The 21,743-nt window shown below is 36.3% G+C and overlaps 1 protein-coding gene across 1 annotated transcript in view; it reads right to left on the bottom strand.

The window, feature by feature from the left end:
• Positions 1 to 21,743, bottom strand: part of TRPC7 (transient receptor potential cation channel subfamily C member 7) — a 260,948-nt gene that overhangs the window by 172,933 nt on the left and 66,272 nt on the right. The window contains exon 3 of the mRNA XM_072628831.1: positions 11,536 to 11,718. Within this exon, the coding sequence (XP_072484932.1) occupies positions 11,536 to 11,718 (183 nt within the window). The remainder of the gene's footprint in view (positions 1 to 11,535; positions 11,719 to 21,743) is intronic.

The following is a 21,743-nucleotide window of genomic DNA, read 5'->3' as shown; positions in this document are numbered from 1 at the left end:
AACTGTCAATTTCTAACATAGTTAGATTAAGGAAAATGTTTGCAGATTTACTTTTTTGAAATGAGTGAATATTTACACAAATATAAATTGCCCACATTAAAGAAGAAGAGACAGAATATTTAAAAAGCCTAGTCTTAGAAAAATAAATTAATGAGATAACCATAAATGAACCCCCTAATGGGAGAAAACAACAACTTGGACCAGATGGATTTACAAGCTAATCTACTAAATATTTATACACAAAATACATAAATGAAGAGACCTAGGAAATTTCTTCTATGATACAAGTGTGGTTTTGATACCTAAATAAAGAAGAGTAAAAACAGAGAAAGACCAATATGCATACCCATTTCCCTAAAGAATATTGACCCAAAATTTAAATAGAACATTATCAAGGAGACCACAACAATATATCAAAAAATCATACTATGTGACCATGTTGCATCTATAACAGAAATGTCAGGCTTGTTCAGTATTAAGAAGCTATAAACACTATTGAGCATTATTAATAATGGTATTAACATATCCATAACAAAAAACAATCATATGAGTATATCAATATAGGTAGAAAAATCTTCTGGTAAAATATAATGCCCATTCCTGTTAAAACATAGGAGTAAATGGAGCTTTATTTAATATAATAACTAGTATCTCTTTAAAATGAAAAGAAAGCATTATCTGTAATGGGGAAAAACTAGAAGTCTTTTCAATAAGATCAGGGATAAAGCAAGGATCTCTGTTATCACCATCATATTCAATATTGTAAGACAATAAAAAGACATTGAAGGAATATACACAGGCAATGGGGAATCAAAACTATCACTCTTTGCAGGTGACATAATGGCATATTAAGAGAACCCTGGAGAGTCAACTAAAAAACTAGTTGAAATGTTAGCAAAATTACCATATATAAAATAAGCCCACATAAATCAGCATTTCTACACATTACCAAACAAATCTATGAAGAAGAAATAGAAAGAGAAATTCCATTTAAAATAACTGAAGACAGAATACAATACTTGGAAGTCTACCTACCAAGACACACAGGAACACAATTACAAAACACTCTTCACACAAATAAAATAATTGGAGAAATATTAATTGCTCATTGGTAGGTTGAACCAATACAGTAAAAATAACAGTACTATGCAAAAACTTACTTATTCAACATCATGCAAATAAAATTACCAAATAACTACTTTATGGAGCTAAAAATATAACAAAATTCATCTTCAGGAACAAAAAGTCAAGAATATTGATCAATGAAAACAATGCGAAGGAAGAGGACTTAGATGTACAAGTTCTCAAACTATACTTCAAAGTGGTAATCACTAAAACAATTTGGTACTGGAGAAGAAATAGAGTGGTTAAAAAACAAAGTGGTTGAACAGGGTAGACACACATACATAGAAGCAAATAAGCACAGTAACCTAGTGTTTGACAAACCCAAACATCTCAGCTCTTGGGGGCAAGAACTCACTTTCTGACAAAAACTACTAGGGAAACTAGAAATTAGTCTGGCAAAAAGTAGGCAAAAACCAATATCTTACTTTGTATATCAAGATCAACTCAAAATGGGCACCTGATTTAGACATGAAAGGTGACATCACAAGCAAATTAAAGGGACATGGAAGAAATTACCTGTCAAATCTATGGATGAGGGAAAGCTTCATAACCAAACAAGAGATATACAGGTTCATGGGAGCTACAGTCAATTATTTCAATTACAATCTTCTTTTATTTGCTCAAACAAAACCAGTACAGCAAAACTTAGAAAAAAACCAGGAAACAGAGAAAAAAATGCTTTCTCAAATATACAGAGAACTGAGTCATATTTATAAAAATGAGAGTCATTCCCAATTGATAAATGGTCAAGGGATGTGAATAGGCAGTTTTCATAAGAAGAAATCCAAGCTATTACTACTCATATGAAAAAATACTCTAAATCATTAATAATTAGAGAAATCTAAATTAAAACAAATCTGAGGTACCATCTCACATCCATCATATTGGCTAAGATGACAGGAAAGGAAAATGACAAATACTGGAGGGGATATGAGAAAATAGCAATACCACTCTCTATTCCTGAAAGACTTACAAGAATAAGGTAAGGGACTCTACGTGCAACAATATTTACAGCAGCTCTTTTCATATTGGCAAAGAATTGGAAAATGAGGGAATGTTCATCAACTGGGGAATGTCTGAACAAGATATGGTATTTGATTGTGATGGTGTAAAGAAAATGATGAAGGAGATGGTTTTGTAAAAACCTTGGAAGACTTATATGAACTGATGAAAAGTGAAATAAACAGAACCAGGAGAACAGTATGCACAGTAACAGCAATACTGTTAAAATAAACAGCAATGAAAGACTTAGTGATTCTGATCAGTAACAGTGATCCACCAGAACTCTAAAAAATCTCATGGTGAAAAATACTATCCACCGCCAGATAGAGAACTGATGAACTCAGAATGTAGATTGAAGTATATATTTCCCTTTATTTTTCTTCCTTTTCTTCTCAGAATATAGCTAATGCAACTAACACATGCATGTTTTGTATGATTTAATATTTATAATGGATATATTATTTTTATCATATCCATGATTTCATGGAGGCTGAAAGAAGGAGAAAATTTGTTACTGAAAAAAAATAAAATGCAAAGAAAAAATGACATTAAAAGCATAGTTCTTATGGTCAGGATATGTAGGCTTGAGTCCTAGATCTCATACTTATTTGTTATGCGGCTTTGGTAAGTTACTTAACATGAACTTCAGTTTCTTCATTTGTAAAAGTAATGTTGGCACTAACTATCTCATGAGGTTGTTGTAAAGAATGTACTTTGTAAATCATCAAGCATCATAGGGAGAAGTAATGAGCCTAGTAGATTTTGTGGTGCTGACCTTAAAGTCAAGAAGATGTGAGTTCACATCTTGCCTCTGACAGAAACTAGCTGTATGACCCAGGGCAATTATTAAATTTATGGTGATCTAGACAACTCTTTAAGACCATAATTTAAAGAAAAGATAGCTTATTTTGGTAGAGGGATTTTCCTCACCTGGGATTTTCTGATGCTAATGAGGACCAACGAATAGAAGTTGCAGTGGCAGTTGATCTGAGTAAAAACTCCCCCAAAGTCAGAGTTCTCCCAGGGAAGAATGGACTGCCTTGAGAGGTAGTGGGCTCCCCTATACTGACAACCATCAAGCAAAGGCTAACTATATTATACCAGGGTTTCTTATTGAGGTATGAATTGGAATAGAGTTCCTTTCCAGTTTTGAGAGTCTGATTTGAGAAGTTGTCTAATCAATGAGGCAGCATGGAATAGTAGAAAGAACAATAATAGATTTGGAGTAGAAAATTTGGATTCGAATTTAACACTGACCATGTGACCTTGTGCAAATTTCTTTGAACCTCAGATCCCTTCCAGATCTACACATAGCATCTTATAAATTGAAAGTGTCATAAAAGAGACTGCCCTTTGTAAAATTTGTCAATGATTTCCAATTATATAGTCAATATGGAAAGAAGGGATTGCTTAGTGTCATGTCCAGCTTCCTAATCCTAATTATTTGTCTAACTTAAACTTCAGCAGGGAAAAACATGGCAAAGAACACATGCCTAGAGCAATTAAGTGTTGGACCCAATAGTGAGTTAAGATCCATCGTAGAAAGTCCTGTTGTTTCCAAGTTGTCCTTGCTGAATAGTGATACTTACTAGTGATTTAGGAAGCCAGGAAATTAAAAGCAGGATCATGGAGGAAAGGATTTGATTATAGTTTCAGTGACACACTCTCCTTATGTCTGAGGACAAGCTAAGGGGAGGACAGAGAAGCTTATCAAACCAAGAATGATCCTCTAGGCCTTGGTAACCAGTGAAAATACTACTCCAAACAATAGACTTTGTTTGGGCATGATATAGACATGAGCATAGGGATATAACACCACCATTACCAATGATGATGATGACGATGATGAAGATGATAACAACGATGATGATGATGATGATGATGATGATAGCTAGCATTTATGCAGTATTTTAAGGTTTGCAAGTAATTTACATATATTATCTTGCTTTGTTCTCATGACAACCCTGGGACGTAGGTGTTATTGTTATCTCTATTTTAAAGATGATAGTACTTAGGCAGAAAGAAGTTAAGTGAGTTGTTCGGTGTCACACAGGGTAATAAGTGTTGGAACTTGGGCTTGAACTCAAGTTTTCCTGACTCCAGGGCTGGTACTCTATTCACTGTTCCACCTAGCTGTATATAAATATATATATATGTATACATATATATATGTACACACACATATATATGTATGTATATATGCTCACTCTCTCTATACATTTGCATGTGCGCATATATGTCCATACAAGTGTGTGTATGCATACATGCATGCATGCATGCATGAATATTTACATGGGGCAGTGAAGTGGTAGAGTGGATAGAGTGCTGGGCCTGAAGTAAAGAAGACTCATCTTCCTGAGTTCAAATCTGGCCTCAGATACTTACTGATTGTGTGACCCTGGATAAGTCTCAACCCTGTTTGCCTCAGTTCCTCATCTGTTAAGTGAAATGGAGAAGGAAATGACAAACCATTCTAGTATCTTTGCCAAGAATACCCCAAGTTGGGGTATGAAGAGTTGAACATGATTAAGAAATGACCGAACACACACACATATATGTACATATATACACACATATATACATACATAAACACATACACATTTATACATATATGTATGTTCATGCATATATTAAACTATATTAAACACATATTAAACTATCAACATTCAAATTACACAAAGATTTTGGGGATACCATATACATAGGCATAAATTATCTTTTAAGACTGAATATAAGAATACATAAGAATATCTCATTTTCTTGGTCTTACTCTCTCCACCAATAAAGAATGTAATATTTCTATCATTTGGTACTTACCCTCACCCACAGAGAGCTCTTGTGATTGAAAATTTCCTCACTCTGCTATCATCAAGCTGGGAATGGACCTTTTCCTTACTTAATAGAGAGTCTGGAATTTGAATAATAGTCATAGAGTCTGTGTGAAGGCCTATACTTTCAAACTGTATCTGTAACATCCTCCTGATTTACTGATTTTAAAATCCTGTCAAAAAGTAAAATGAGGTTTCAGTTCAATCATTTCTCAGTTGTAGCTGAATCTTCATGATCCCATTTGAGGTTTTCTTGGCAAAGATATTTTGCTAAACTTGTCAATTCCTTCTCTAGCTCATTTTATAGATGAGGAAACTGAAAGAAATAGAGTTAAGTGGTCCATGGTCACACACTAATAAGTGTCTGAGGTCAGATTTGAACTCACAAAGATCAGCCTTCATGACTCCATTCTAATTGCTCAGCCTAGCTGCCCTCAAATGAGGTTAGTCCAGCATGACTGACTCTTTGTAAGTAGCATTTCCCCTTCCAGAAATTTGCCAACCATCTCTTTAATGATCATTTCTAGAAACTTCCCAGAAAATGAAGTCAAATTCAGTGCCCTATATATTTTGAACTTTATTATCTTCTTGTTTTTGAAAAGTGAGAAAGCATCTGACTTTTTCCAGTCTTATGATCACTCTCCTATTTTCCAAGGTTTTTAACATATCACTGACAGAGACTCACATTCCAGTTTTTCCAAACCTTAAGATGGAGCAGGTGACTTAAATTCATCAAGGACAGCTACGTAGTCTTTTACTACTTCCTTACTATCTTGGATATTGATTCACTTTTGCTATTCCCAGTGTAAAAAGCTCATTGCACTTTGCAATAAAATCAGGAAAAAGGTACCTTCTTTTTATTGTTGTAATGTTGTGCGGGGGGAAGAGTTAAAGATCTTCCCTGCCCATTAATAGGCCTTAGACACTTCTGGTTAATTTCTAATGAGGCACAGGGTCATGAAGGTCATGCCTTCTGGACCTAAAAAGTGTGTGTACCATCTGAGATGAGGTTTTACTTTGGGGCTTAATTTTTCGGGAGCAGGTTTGTGAGTCAGATGAGACTCTAGGTAGCTGCTAAGAAGCCCCCTGGGTTTGAAAACCTAGATGTTGGTGCTTCTCTCTCTGGTAATTTTGTATGTATTGTCTATGGTCAGACAATTGGAAGACCTGTCTGTTGGTCTTTCTGTTTGTAATTTCTGCTTGTAGTTTCTGTTTGTATTTTCTCTGAAGTTCAGAGTTCTGCCATTCCCCCCTGAAGTAAGTGAATGACATATGTGTTTGATTGAAGCAGATTGTTGACCCCTCAAAAGTGGCTTTCCTCCTAGAAATGCAGACCTAAGAGCCTGTACAGCAGGCCCTCTTGTGTATTCTGGGGTCCTTCCTGTTGCAATTGTTAGTTATCATCATTTTATCTGCCCTAAGAAGAGGTCCTATCCCCTCTAAGATATTATTATTTCTTTCAATTTAACATAAAAATGTTTTTTTGGTTATCCTTAATTTTCCTTGTCAATCCCAGTTCATTTTGATTTTTAGCATTATTGACAGTATCTTCATAAGATCATGGCATATTCTTATATTTATCTTCAGTTTCCTAGTCTCATTTCCATCTTCTTTATACTTTTCAAAATCTGTTTTTTGGTGAGTCCCTTGTGTATCCATATCACTCCCCTCAGAAGAATAAATATATTTTTCCTTATCATTGAAGTTATTTCCTTTTGTGTCTTTAAAATTTGATTTTTAAGCATCTTTCATCCCTTGTGGTCTGACTTTTCCTGAAGAATTTTAGTCCATAGGATTCTGCCTATTTTTCCTTTAAACTCACTGAAATCCACTTTCCCAAAATAGCATGATGTACTATGCTCGGTTTTTCTCTCCTATATCATAACCTCTGTTATGGAGTGGTACTATACCCTCCCCACCTCCACCTCGATTCCCACCAAGTTCTTGTCATTTCTGCTTTAGAAACCAGTTCATGACTATCAGGGTGAATCATATCCAGAACAGAATTTATAGTTTCCCCCTTATTGTTTCCTCCATGTTTTAAAGGTTGAAATTATTACTGTCAAGTTAGAAAGTTATTAGCTGATTTTTTGGGGGGGGGAAGAGAGAAAGAGAGAGAGAGAGAGAGAGAGAGAGAGAGAGAGAGAGAGAGAGAGAGAGAGAGAGAGCACTCCAGCAGACCAGCAGATGTCCCCCCCCCCCACTTCCACATCATACTTCTGTGCCGAGCTTGTGATCTATTCCCCAAACTCTTCGTCTTCTTTTTGCCCAGATGGTCTGTACTATACTTCAAAGACAAAATCACTTCTATTTCTCCCTCCTTTCACTCACCCAAATCTTGACTGTCCTTTCCCCTGGCCAATAATTGGACTGAAGCTTGCTAATCAGAATCCATTCCCTTTCTATCTCCAGTTCTTAAAATCTTTAGCTTCGATTAAGGTTCATCTCAGGGTTCATCTTTCTGATCCCTTTATTTGTCAGTCCTTTCTCTCCCTCCTCAAACTACCTTATATTTACTTATCTGTTTACGTGTCTTATCCACCAGTAGCAGGTAAGCTCTTTGAAGGTAGGAGCTGCTTTTGCCTTTGCATAGCTAGACAGCTAGCATAGTACCTTGTATCTAAGAGCAGACATTTAGTGAATAGGCTTGTACTGTGGAATGCAAGATAAAAAAATGGTAAAAGGCAAAGAATGATTACAGTTTTTCCATTGGGCATTTTCCCCTAAAAATCCTTGATAGTGTAAAGTAAAGTCAAGTCACATGTTGCAAGTGTATAGAGAAGATGGTTCTTGCAATGTCAGAATCATCCTTGACTCTTTATTCTCCCTCAGCACCTAAGTGCAATCAGTTTTCAAGTCTTATCAATGTCCTTTGCAACATCTCTCATCTTATCCTCTTCTCTTTAAGTGCAGGACCATCACAACCTCTTTAGACCCTCATGACTTCTCAGTTGAATTATGGCACAGCCCCTCCATTACATGCCCAACTCCTAGTCTCTCCTCCCTCTAATCCATCCTTTACATAGGCTATTTAACACAGGCATTATCATGTCATTCACTTTCCTCATGGAAGTGTCAGCTGTATCTAAAATGAAACACAAACTGCTTTGTTTAGCTTTTAAAATCCTTTGCCATCTGGCTGTGAACTACCTTTTCAGGCTTATTGCTCATTCCTCTCCTTCACTCATTCTGCATTTTAGTTAAACCAGCCTCCTTGCTGTTCCTCATCCATGTTATTTAATTTCTTTGTCCAGTTCTTTTGAATGGTCTATCATTCAGTACCTGGAAAGCTCTGCCTCTTTGTCTCTGTCTTTTGGAATCCCTAGCTTCTTTCAAAGAGAAACATAAGCGTTAGGTCTTAACATGAGGCTTTTCCAAATCCCTTGTTTGTTAGTGTTTTCCTTCTCTTAAACTACTTTATGTCAAGAATGTTGTATTTATTTCTCTAGTTACAAACTGTTTCCCCTAAGTAGAGTATAAGCTCCTTGAGGGCAGTTTGTCTTTGTATCCCCAGCATTAAATACAAGACTGGGCACTTAAGAAGTGCTTAATATATTCTTGTTGGATTGAATTCAAAATTAAATCATATTTAATTGAATTGAATGACATCAATATGATGACTTTCTGGTAAATTTCAAGGAATTACTGGATGACATTATTTTAGAAGGATAGGAAGGAAATTTGGATGACATTCTAATTCCATTCCCATTAGAGGAAGGTAATAAAATCAGAAAAGTATGGCATTTTATTTTGGACATTTATCATCCTTCTACACGTAAGAGTTACCTGGGATTTCACAAAGCTTATTTTTATTTACTTATTTTTGCTTTTGCCCTATATATGGCTCAATTTCATCATGTGTTCGTTGGCAGAGATAGAGGTGCTTTGACTTCTGAAGCAGACAATAGGGGATACTTTGCATTTCATGGATAGATAGATAGATAGATAGATGCATACACATATGTATATGTACACATTCATCTTGATTTGTCCCTTAGCCATTCATTGAGGCGTGTTTGTACTTCAAGGAGGCAGATCTTTGGCAGCATCAGAAAGTGACTGCTGTGATCTGGGGAAAAAGCCTCGTTGTGACTAGGATGTGACTGAAAAATGAGGGATTACAGAGCCAAAGATTACAGAGCCAGGAAAGTAGGATTAAACATTGGCACTGATTTAAAAACCAAAACCAAAATCATAAAAAGAAAAAAAAAAACCTCCTGAGTCTAAACTTTCTAGGCCCAGCCTCAAGTGTCCTACTTTCCTTAACTCAGCTATTTTTTGGAAACTTCCCTTACAGCACAAGTCCTGAGACCCATAAAACAAACTAATTTGTAGAATTTTTAATTGTGACAAGAGAAGTATATAAAAATATGTTTAGCATAGGAAATCTCCTTTGATGCTTTCAGTTGACTTTTTTTTTTCCCAGAAAAGATAGTTTGTTTAGATAAGTGAAATAGTAAGAAAGGGTTAGACTGGGCTGAATGTACTTCTTAAATATGTTGCTAGTATTTTCTAACATTAGCTTAGGTTGCGACAGACATCTGGATGAAAACAAAGTTTTAATCATTTCTTTGACATGCAATGAATATGAATGTGGTGTGGTAGAAAGTACTACACTAAGTCAGAGTTCAGATGACCTGGATTCGTATCCCACCTCTACCACCACCTGCCTATGTGACCTTTGGCCAGTCACTTAACTGTCATAGCTTCAGTTTTCTGATCTTTAAAATGAGGGACCTGGTCTAGATGGGTCTAGAAGAGCCTGTGAAGTCCATATCATATCTAAATCTGTCGTACTACAATATGGATAGTTGGTTAACCAAATGATCAAACACAGATTCATAGAGTTTGAGAGCTTAAAAGAAACTGTGGCTCTCTAGTACAACCTCTACTCCAAAGTAGCCCCCATTATACTCTATTAAACAAGAAGACTTGGAGTGCAGGGGGGACCCACCATCTCTCTAGGCTGCTCATTTTATTTCTGCATAGCTCTAATCATTAAGAAGGTTTTCCTGTCATTAGGCCTGCATTGGCTGCTTTGCAATTTCCACCTTGGTCCCTGTTTTGTCTTCTGGGGAAACAGAACAAATCTAATTTCTCCTTCATGTGATGACCCTTCAGATTCTTGAAGATGTTATCATTTCATTTCTCCCCAAGTCTTTTCTTTTCCATCAGGTTAAATATGTCCATTTCCCTTAACTGATAACATTTTAAGGTTTAATCTAGGTCTGTGGCATCATGTGGAAACATTCACAGTTGAATTAAAGTATTTGTAATAATAATAATAATAATAGCATCTTATAGCATGCTAGAATTTGCAAAGCACTTTACATACATTATCTCTTTTGAGCCTATCCTATAAGGTAGATGCTGTTAATACCCTCATTTTTCAGAATAATAAGCTATGGCCTAGAGTGATTAGGTCATTTGTCCATGGTCATTTGGCCAGTAGGTATCAAAAGCTGAACTCGAACTCAGATCTTCCTGACTTCCAAGTACGACACTCTACCTACTTCACCACTTGACCTTACTTTTTGTGCATCTGCAACAAAAATTGGGTTTGTTCATTGAAATTTAAATAGAAATTCACTTAGTTCACCAAAGCATTCGTTCTAATTTTCCTAGTGGAGGACTGCAATGAACAGAACAGTCTCAGAGTTTCAAGGAAATGGAAGCCATCTAGTTCAGCCAAAACCCCTAAAAGATTCCCTGTACAACACACCCAACAAATGGTCATCCATCCATTGTTGAAGCCCTCCATTGAGGGGATGCCAACTACCATCTGAATAGCAGTCCATTGCACTTTTGGACAACTCAAATATTTTGGAAATTTATGTTTAAATAGAGCCCATATCTGTCTCTCTTTTATTCCACCTATTGCTTCTAGGTTCGCCATCTGTGGCCAAATAGCACTAATACCTAATACCTCTCCCACAAGGTAGTCTTTGATATTTTAGGAAAGATGTCATGTACCCTATAGCTCCCTTCCATACTTCTTTTCCTCCTCAAGCCTTCTCTTCCCCAGACTATAAATTCCTTCAACAAAACCTAATATGGTATAGACTTGGGGCCTGTTGTCAATCCTACTTGGTTTTCTTTGGAGGTTTCCTAGCCTATCAATTTTGGAGAAAGGTTGCCATCTGTTGCTGTTGATTCATTCTCTGAAACTTGGTGATAGGGCCGTCTGTCTTTCCCCAGTGGTCTGGGTCCTTTAGTAATCCTGAGAACCATTCACTCTTCTTGATCTACTGTAATCCAATCAATCAATCAATCCATCAGCATGTCCCTTCCTGAAATGTTAGCTGTCAATAAACCGTCCTCTAACATCTTGCAGTTTAATGACTCTTCTAATGGGTGACATGTTTCCGCTCTACCTGATGAGTTAAAGGTAAAAGAGGCTATATGAGACCTGTAAACAGTATATTGCATTCCTTCTTACCAGAGTTGGTATTCTTAGTACCTAAACAGTTCCCTTGAAGAGTAAAAGATGCATTACATGCAAAGGAATATGTTAGCAGCTCTACTGAAGTAATGACCCAAAGTCCCATTAGTGGATGAGTTTGGAGGGGAAGACACTTACCTTTTTGACCTCGTATTTAATGGCAAGCTTGATTCGGCTCAGACTTGGACGATGATGATCGGCCCAGACTTGGATGTTCACATCGCCATTTAAAATTGCCTCCACCTCTTCCGTATCCCTGCAGAGGTCCAGCACACCCACCACAAAATCCTTGCATTGCATAGATAACTTCCTGTAATCATTCTAGCAAAATAAAGAAAAATCGGGGGTGTTTAGCACTGGGCTGTATAGATGCATTCATCTAGGGTAGGAATGCAAATCCCTAGCTTCTTGAGGACATTCTAATCCAAGATGATTGTATTAAATGTAGAGAGGGAACAGTAATACTTCATTTTCTGGTGAAAGTAATTTAGGGAATCAATTCCTATCAGGTAAATGAGAGTCCTTAGAAGTCATCTTGAGAATCTCTATGCTATAATGTCAAAAAATATTACATTTGTAGTCACAGTACCTGGGTTCTTATCCTGGTACTTGACATTTTCTGACTGTCTGATATCAGCCAAATTACTTCCCCTCTCTGGACCTGTTTTCTCATCTGGAAAGTGAAGGTGTAGACAAGACATCTTCCAGCTCTAAATCCTGTGAGCTGCCACTTACTGACTAGATTAATGATCTGATAAATAAAATAATGATGTACAAAAGAACTGACAAGCTTCACTGTCACCATGTCCAAATCATCTGAGCCATAGATGTATAAATAGGATGAATATTGAGAAAAAAAATCTACTTTTAAATTCAAAATTCGAAGGATTGACAAAATAAGTGTGTAGCTATGTGCTTTTTTCATAATATGTGCATTTCTGAAACATTATGTGTAAACTGGACATGTGAAGTCAAATTGTATTTTAAAGGCCATTTCTAAAGAAATCGTATGACAACCTCTTTCAAAAGTGAGTGAATATCCCTTAATTTATCTATTTTACAATGGAAGGGGAATGTGTCTACATGAAAAGAATACTAGATTTGAAGTCAGAGGATGAAGATTCAAACCTTGACTCTGTTAGTTAATACTTATGTGGTCTTCAGAAATTCATTTCCCTTTTCAGTTCTTGTCTCTGTAAAAGGAGGGAGTTGGGCTAAATCTTCTTAAGGATCTTTCCAGCTCTGACTGATTCTATGACCCTAAGGGCATGTTTTTGAACTTTTTTCCTGAAGTAAGGGATATTTGAACTTCTTGGAATTCACTTTTACTAAGGCAATACTTCTTTTTTTGGATAGAATGACAGCCTGCCTCTTCCTCATTCTTCCTCCCCCATTTTATTTTTATTTTGTTTTCTTATGTGTTTCAGGTAAGGATCTCAGATGTGCATAGATGCCTTTATAAAATATGATTCCCTACCCCCGCAACCTCCTATTTGCAGAAAAGAAAAATCTCATTCCCTTGAGGTTCCCTTGCCAGCAACTAGATGGCCTCTGGGATTTCTTCCAACTCTGCTATTCTAGGATTCTCTGATCAAAGTTGAAATGAATTTATCCAGCGACTACAGGCAAAGTTAAATGTCACTTTCACTTTTGGTTGCTGTCAAGTATTCCAATTGCTAAAATCCACCTTGCAGAAAAATCTTTTTTCCTCCAGCCATATATTTAAAACTAGACTAGGTCACTATGGACTTGTTCACTGACTCTCAGTGCCTTTCATGGAGAGTTACCTTAAAATGTCATTTCTTATTGGAAATAGGAGTAAGTATATGTGTGCGTGTGTGCATATATATGTGTGTATATGTGTGTGTATGCTAATATATATGTGTATGCAAATATGTGTGTATTTACGAAGAAAAGAGTGGCCTAAGAAGTTTTGAGATGAATTGCTTACTTTTAATTGTTATTCACATCTCTACTAGGAGTTAGTTATTTTGACACCATAGAGGAGAAACCATGGCTGTTTCAGCCAAACAGAACAAATCATGTCCTCTCCTGCCTCACTGTCTTAGCTCCCTCTGTGGCCGATGCTTTTAATGGTCTCCCTCTCTTTCTCTACCTATTGAATTACCATCCCTCCTTTAAAATGCAACTCAGATGTCACCTTCTCTATGAAACCTCTTCTGATGTCCTCAGGTATTCCCTTGTACCTCTCATAGGACACTGTTGTATAGCTCTCTTATGCACTTACAAAATAATGCATGTTAAAGTTGTGTAGCTGTGTCTTATCCCTACAATATACTCCAAGTTCCAAGAGAATGGGAAATATAGTTTATTTAGATTATATTTCTCCCTTTGTAGTTAAATACACTATTCCACACATAGTGGTGCTAAAGAAACACTAGATGAATGAACGGATGAGCTTACATAGATTTGTCAATTCGAAAGTCTACCCAATCATGAAGCTTTGGAAAAAGTACGAGTTGTACCCATATTGTTCTATAGAATGCAGGGGGCTATTGGGAGAAATTGCTTGAGATCTGGGAAAGAGGTTATGGAATATCAAGAGAAGTCAACTAAGTGGAAAAAAGCAGAGTGGTGGATAGATTATTCAACCTAAAATCCTGACTCAAGTATTGATCAGCTGTGTGACCCTGGACAAGACTTTCAACCTCTCACAGCCTCAGTTTCTTCATCTGTAAAATGGAGATAATAAGATCATCTATCTCATAGGGTTTTTATGAAGATTATGTGTTATAATGTGCATAAAACACTTTACAGACTTTTAAGTGCCACATAAATGGTTGTTCTTGTTAAGTCATTTCTGACACTTTGTGACTCCATTTTGGGTTTTCAAACCATTTCCTCCTCCAGCTCATTTTATAGATGAGGAAACAGGCAAACAGGTTAAAGAGATTTACCCAGGGTCACAGAGCTGGTAAGTATTTCAGATTAGATTTGAACTCAGGAAGATGATTCTTCAACTCCAGGTCTAGTTTTCTATCCACAGTGCTGTCCAGCTGCCCTCCATAAATGGCAGTTATTACTATTAGTATTGAAAGAGTTGCCTTCTATGGTTGTTTTATCTCCATTGCTCACTTTCATTTTATACAAGTGAGCCAAGGAAAAGAGAAAACATAGAGTGAAGGAAAGATGTGGGAGGCCTTCTAGGATTCTGATTTGTCCTGCCAGAATAGAATATCAGTTATCTAACTGCAGATCTGTTTTCTGCAATTCATACTCCCAGAAAGGGAAGGAAAAGGGAACAAGTATTTATGAAACACCACTATATACTAGGTACTATGCTAAACACTTTTGCCAATGGTTTCTTATTTGATTCCCACAACAACCCTGCGAGGTATGGAAGCTGTCATCTACATTTTACAGTTGAAGAAGCTGAGACAAATGGAAGTTAAGTGATTTGCTCAGGATCAGAGAAATAATCAATGTCTTAGACTCGATTTGAAATCAGTTCTTTCCGACTCCAGATCCAGTGCTCTCACCATTGTACAACCTGGATAGTGTATCACAGAACAATCATTTAGAGGTAGAAGAGAAGCAGAGGACTTCGATCTTATCTATTTTACAGATAAGAAATTTGAGTCCTACAAGAGGTTCAGAGGCTTGGATTAAGCTCACACAACTTAGAGTAGAGTTTGGTCCAGGTCCTTTGACTTAAAGGGTGTTCTTTCAGTTAAACTAAGTCCTTCATGACTTCTTTTCAGCTTTTGACACTTTTGACCATTTTTCACCCTAAATAGCCTCTTCTGTCTGGATTGTTGTGACACTATTTTCTCATGCTTTCCTTCTTGTCAAGCTTCATTGCTAATTATCTTCCATATCATGCCTTTTAATTGCGGGTCTGCCCCGAGGCTTTGTCCTAGGCCCTTTTCTCTTTTCTTTCTACATTCTTTTGGTGACCTACTTAAGTTTTAAGATCTATATAGCTATACTTAATCTCTCCTGAGCAACAGTTCCAATCCTTGAACTGCCTATTGTACATTTTAAATGAGATACTAGATGTCCTCCCATCTTCTCAAACTCAGTATGTCCAAAAGAATTTTCTCCCCAACTATACCCTCTCTTCCAAACCTCCTTATTTTTTCTTGAGGGTACTACCATTCTTCCAGTTTTCCAGATTTGCAACCTTAGTATTATTTTAAACTGTCATTTTCATCACCCCACATATTCAGTCAGTTGCCCAATTCTATCTTTTCTAGTTATCTAATCTCCCTTGCAGTCATCATCTTCTCTCTCTACTTCTACAGTCATGGCCCTAATTCGAGACTTTTTCATTTCTTGTTTTTCCTATTGCCAGTTGCCTACTAACTGTTCTTTCTTCCTAAAGTCTCTCTTCTTCAACCCACCCTCCACAAAGCTGCCAAAATAGTTTTCCCCTAGGTCTAGGTTCAACTGTGTCACTTCTGTACTCAATAAACTCCTCTGACTCTACTTCCAGGAACAAATATCTACTCCTTTCTTTCACATTTAAAGACTTCACAATCTGTCTCTAGAATGCTTTTCCAAACTTAGTACATATACTCCCCTGCATATATAATGCAGCCTAGTCAAATTTCACTTCTTCCTGTTCCTCCCACGTGGCACTTGATATCTTCTCTCTCTGACCTTAGCTCTATTTCATTACCTCCTCTCTTCTTTCTCTTAGAATCCCTTGTTTCCTTCAAGGTCTTTTACATGATAGTTTTCCTGATTCCTGCAACTTCTAGCAGTTTTCCCCTTAAAGTATTATGTATCTATCATGTATATAACTGTCTGTGAGTACATGTTGTCCTTTCCAACTAGATCATAACCTTACTGAGGGCAGGGGTTCTTTCACTTTCACCTTTGTATCCACAGTTCCTAATACTGTATCTACCACATAGCAGGCACTTAATCAATTCTTGCTCTTAATATTTCTGATACTATGACACTTTAACATGTCATTGCTGCTTTTCAAGCCTCTTTCATTGTCTTCTGCTTGAAAGCCATGGTATTTTTTGTTCTACCTTCTCTATGAAATTTATACTATCTACATTGGTTATCAGGATTAAAGTGTTATGAGGAAGATAACCCTTATCAGAGTCTTTATCAGAGTAAATCCTTCTCCAGGAATAGACAGGGAACCCTCTTATTTAGAAAGGGAAGGGAAAGGGAAAGGTGAAGTTGGAGGCGGGCTAGACACAATTGATACCATGAATAGGTCTTGCAAATCTTTAACCCAATCTCATCTTCCATAGATATAATGCCTGCCATGTCCTGATAAAATAATGTCAAAGCCTCCCTTTATTTTGCTGTTCTGGCTTTGATCTGGATTCCATTTCTGCTGAAAGGTTCATGCTAGACCTATATTTCCATTTCTCCTGTAATGAGGGACAGTCTCATGTTTGTAATCATTTACTCAAAATTTTTATGAATAAAAGTTCAAAATTAGCCCTTTGTTACTAAGCAGAGATTAGAAGAATCCTTGACTGAAAGAAGTCTGAAGATCGGCTGTCAATGACCTTGGGAACAACTCCAGGAGGAGAATTAGCTGAGCATGACAGTGAATTAGAGGGTTAAAGACAGGGCACAGGCTCATTATGAATCATAGTTACCCCAATACTTGTTACAACCATCACAACAATATGTTGGGAAAATTCAGTGTTCAGTGGCTCTTACACTGACAATGAGCTTCAAGGAACAAGGCAGCTTTGCTAGCTGAAGGTGGAGCTGGATAGAGCCTGGATTTGAGGTCTTGAGAATGGTTTTCTTAAGACACACACACATGCAAACACACATGGCACATGCACACACACACAGCACACATACACACACATTGCCTTTAGGAAAGAAAGAAATTCTATTCAAGGCAATTTTGATTATCTTGAGGGCTTTTATTAGAGCTTGTATAATGGAAAACTATGACCAAAGACCAAACTGCATTTAAGCTCTGCTATTAGTTCTGTGACTTGGGTTGCTCTATCTCTTTCTTCCTCTGTTTCCTCTATGACAGGGCCATGGGGCAGTGAAATGTCAAAACAGGCATCTAAGAGGAAAAGCAAGAACATAAGTGGCTAAGAGAGTCCATAGCTGGGTATTCAACTCCTGAACTGTCAAGAATTGACTGTCCTTTCTGCTCCCGTGGTCCAATGAACAGCAAGTGCAAAGGGGTCAGAAAAGCATAGATACCTTATGACTTGCTGCCTCACACCTGCAAGGACAGAGAATATTCTCACTGGTTATCTGTATTTTTGCATATTTTAAGATATGAACACAGCATCTACAGAAAGAAGTCCTAGTATCTTCTCTCTGTCTTTGCTAACAAGCATGCATGACTATTTTCTGTTGACTTTGGTTTTTAGAGAGGCCATTTGTGTATATCCCTCTATACTATTCCATGACAAATTGAACCATCTCTTGTAACAAAAAAAAAAAAATAGTTGAGCACAAGCGACCAATATATTGACCTCATATTACAATTTATTCAACATTCTGCCAGAGTAAGTCCTTATCTCTCTACTTAGTGAAAGAAAATGGTTCATTATCCGTTCTCTGGGACCATGATTGGCTTTGAAATCAATCAAGAATTGGGCTCTCTTTCAATAATCTTTTAATTTACCTTGTTGTAGTCACTGTGAATATTCTTCTTCATGTCTGCTTATTTCACTTCATCATAGAGTTTGTATGAGACTCTCCGGTAAGGAGTAATGAGTGTCTTAATTAAATATATTTCTTCATCAATTTATGCATATCATCTTTAGAATGTTACTGTCTTGATGGACTGAAAAAGGAAAAAGCTGATTTATAGGTAGCAAACTTCCTTACTAAGACCCAATCTTCTCTGATTTTTAAATACTCTCAACATCTGGCCTCTCCCAATATTTTTCTAGTTGACCTAAGGCTAAAGATGATTCTTACCAAGCAGATGCCAAATAATTGTTACTTTCTGATCTTCACATTCTAGTAATTTAAATGGAGCTCTAGGAACACCTGGACACTGGATAATAGGAGAAATGTCTGAAATAAGAGACATCAAATATGTCCTTCAGAATGAACAGCTGCCATATACTTTCAGGTCCCAGAACCGCCTCATAGTCATCATCCCTGACTTGTTTACAAGCCTGAATAGCAGATTATTTTCCCTTAAACTTTTTCTAGAAAGGAAAGCAACATTGTTTGCTTTCCAGAAAGTCTTTATTGGTTTTATGACCCTGGGCAGGACACTTAGTTGTTAAGTGCTCTAGGCAGCTCTCCAAGAATATTAATTGCGGAGATGCTGCCAGCCTGCTGTTGGTAAGGAGGAGTTTTTCATCTGGGAGTTTTCTATGTCAATAAAATCCAAGGTTCAATTCTTATCACAAACTAATTAATTAAAAAAATCAAACTAGTGGATTGGGTATATAAAGTTAAACTAGGTTATACAGATTCTGGGGAAAATTTATTGAATGACACTCATTCTGTAAGGTGAATGGTCAACTTGGTCCGCTATAATCAGGCACCCTGTGAAATTACAGTACAAGCCTCTAAAGTAGGAATTCATGCATGTGTGTGAGAAGTTTGTTTGTCATTTCCTCTTCCAGGAGATGAAGGTAAACAGAAGTTAAATGACTTGTTCAGGGTCACACAGCTATTAAGTGTCTGAGGCAGGATTTGAACTCAGATCTTCCTGAGCTGCTTCTCATGTATTAAATATATCATGGTATTGGTATTGCATGTAAATATGTGGTTGTGTACATAGGCCTGTTTATGTATAGGTAAAATTTATATACCTAAATGTGCATTCCATTTTCCTATGTATGAGTATGCGTGTATATGTGTATTTATGTATTATGAGCATACTTTAATGCTACATGTGTGCATAGCAAGATGAAAATTTGACTTCTGTTTTTTGTTAAAATATTTTCCTTTTTTTATTTTTGTGTAGAATCATGGTTTCATTTTTCTGGGAAAAATCCCTCCACTGATAGAGATGCCCACTCATTATCAATTAATTTATAATCTTAGAGAGTAAATTGGAGTATTGAGAGGTTCAATATTCTCTTCAGAGACCCCTAGATAGTATATGTGAGCGGCTCTTACTCTTCAAGTTATCAAAATGAGAGACACTGAAAAATTAAAATGAAGGTTTAATTATTTTCTTGTTTTTGTCTCTTTGAAGGATGAACACATATGGGTGTGAAGGGAGGCAGTGGAATGAGGAGAACGAGGAGGGGAGACAAACATGTCTGTAAAATGATCATTTCCAAAAGGTTGATGGTCTAGGTTCTGCAGTTTTGTCAAGGTCACTGCCATTATGTACTAACTAAATAATAATAATAATGCCTTAGTTTGTTTCATGTTTTTATGTTTTTCAAAGTATTCTTATAAACATGATCTCTTATGTCCATGACAGCAATGTGAGATCAGCAGCATGGGTTTTAATATCCTAATTTGACAGATAAAGAAATTTAAGGGAAGGGACTTGTCTAGGTCAATACCAGAACTCAGATCTTCTGACTCTCCAGCCAGAGTTCTTGCCATTATAACAATTTGCTTTCTACTTCCTAAATACATGCTGTCATGTGTGTTTCATGATTCAGAGACTCAAATAATTTTGCCCGAAGAAAAGTAAAGCTCAAAATTCAGAACTTTGAAGAACTGGAAAAAACAATCCCCATTTATAACAAAATCTATTTTCTGGGACCTTATCTCCAAGAGAATTTGTTGCAATGACAGTCATGAAAATGAGAAATTATGATTAAAATAGTTGAGAGCTTCATAGTCAAGAGTCGTATATACAGGAACATTCTCTTCTTCAAATAGTTGATGGCATATAGATAGATAAAATGAAATGTAGGCACTATGAAAAATTTAACTGCAAGGTCACTGTAATTGCCAAAGGAACACTTTTGTTTTCAAGCTAGGTTCACAATGCAAACCCAAATGAGCAAATGATTACCCTCATCATTTGTAATGAATGTGGGGAACAGGGATGTCACAGCAAATGAATTTGCACATCTGTGAAGAAACAGTTATTAACTATTTTTAATAAAGATAACTTGTTTATTAAAAAATGGAAAGAAATAAAAGGGAGGAAGAAATTCAAGCAAGAATGAAAGTGTAGAGTTGGAATCATCAATTCCAATCAATATTGAACACAAATGACCTTGGACTTAGAGCCCAATATGAGAATTATGTTGCCAGGTCCGGGCAAAATACTCTTCATTTTGATTTATCATCATAAATCATATCAGTTTACATAATGATTGAACTTTGTTTCATTTGTTTAGACCTAGAAGGGGTTTTAGTGTCATGTTACATTGTCTAATTTTCTTATTTGACAGAGAAGAAAACACAATTCAAAAGATCATAGTTCTGGAACTAGAAGGGATTATAACAGTCATGGGAATGCTAGTCTTGTCATTTTCAAGAGGAGGAAACTGAGACTGACAGAGGTAAAGTGAGTCATGCAGGGTTACATAGAGAGTAAGTTTCAGAATGAAGACACTAACCAGGTCTTCCTGGTTTTAGCACTTCATAATTATTCTGTGTATAGCTTTGTTTTCTAAAACATATTTCTTATAAGCAACATATTGTGGTTTTTTCTATCCAATCTATCACTTTAAAAAAATTATTGGATTGATTTTTCCATTCACATATAAAATTAAATTTAGGTGAATATTTTCTGCCATTTTTCTTTAATACATACATGTAAACATATACACACATATATGCATTTAAAATTAGAATTTTCCCTCTTTCTTCTGTAAAAACCGTACTCGATCCCTTCAGTTATTTAACTTAATCTATTTTAAAGCAACCCTATTCTGATTGGCTTTCTTTCCCTTGTTGGTAAGCCCTGCTCTTTCCCTTTCATTCCTTTTTTCCTTTTGTTTTGGAGCTTGACTTTACCTAATAGTCATTTTACCTTTCCTGCTTTTATCTAGTTATTTAATTTCTTCTCTGTTTCTTTTTTTCCTGTTCAGTTGAGTAGTCAAGTAAAATCCCCCTTATTTTCCTCTTCTTCAACTTGTTTGGTTAATTAGCTTCTAAAATTTGATTTTTTATGCCCTTAAAAATATTTTTCCCTCTTCATTATTTATTTCCTATTTTTATTTATTCTAGGTTATCACCTAAAGTTACTCTTCATGGCACTTAGGTTTATGTAGTTCTTTATATGGAATTAAAATGGAACTAAAAATTCTAAGGTATCCATTTAGGATTTTCTCTTCTATATAGTTTCTATATTACTGCCTTGTAGATCTTGACCCTACTGGTCCATTTTCTTAATTGAGTCTCACTCTTAGAAATTACTGGAAATGCCAGAAAAGATATTGTCTTTTGATAGGAATTTTCCAACATCCCTAATTTTGTCATTCATTATAAACTCC

This window comes from Notamacropus eugenii, chromosome 1 (genome assembly GCF_028372415.1).
Source record: "Notamacropus eugenii isolate mMacEug1 chromosome 1, mMacEug1.pri_v2, whole genome shotgun sequence".
NCBI classification, from domain to species: Eukaryota; Metazoa; Chordata; class Mammalia; order Diprotodontia; family Macropodidae; genus Notamacropus; species Notamacropus eugenii.
This window is presented reverse-complemented; position numbering and strand designations above follow the sequence as displayed.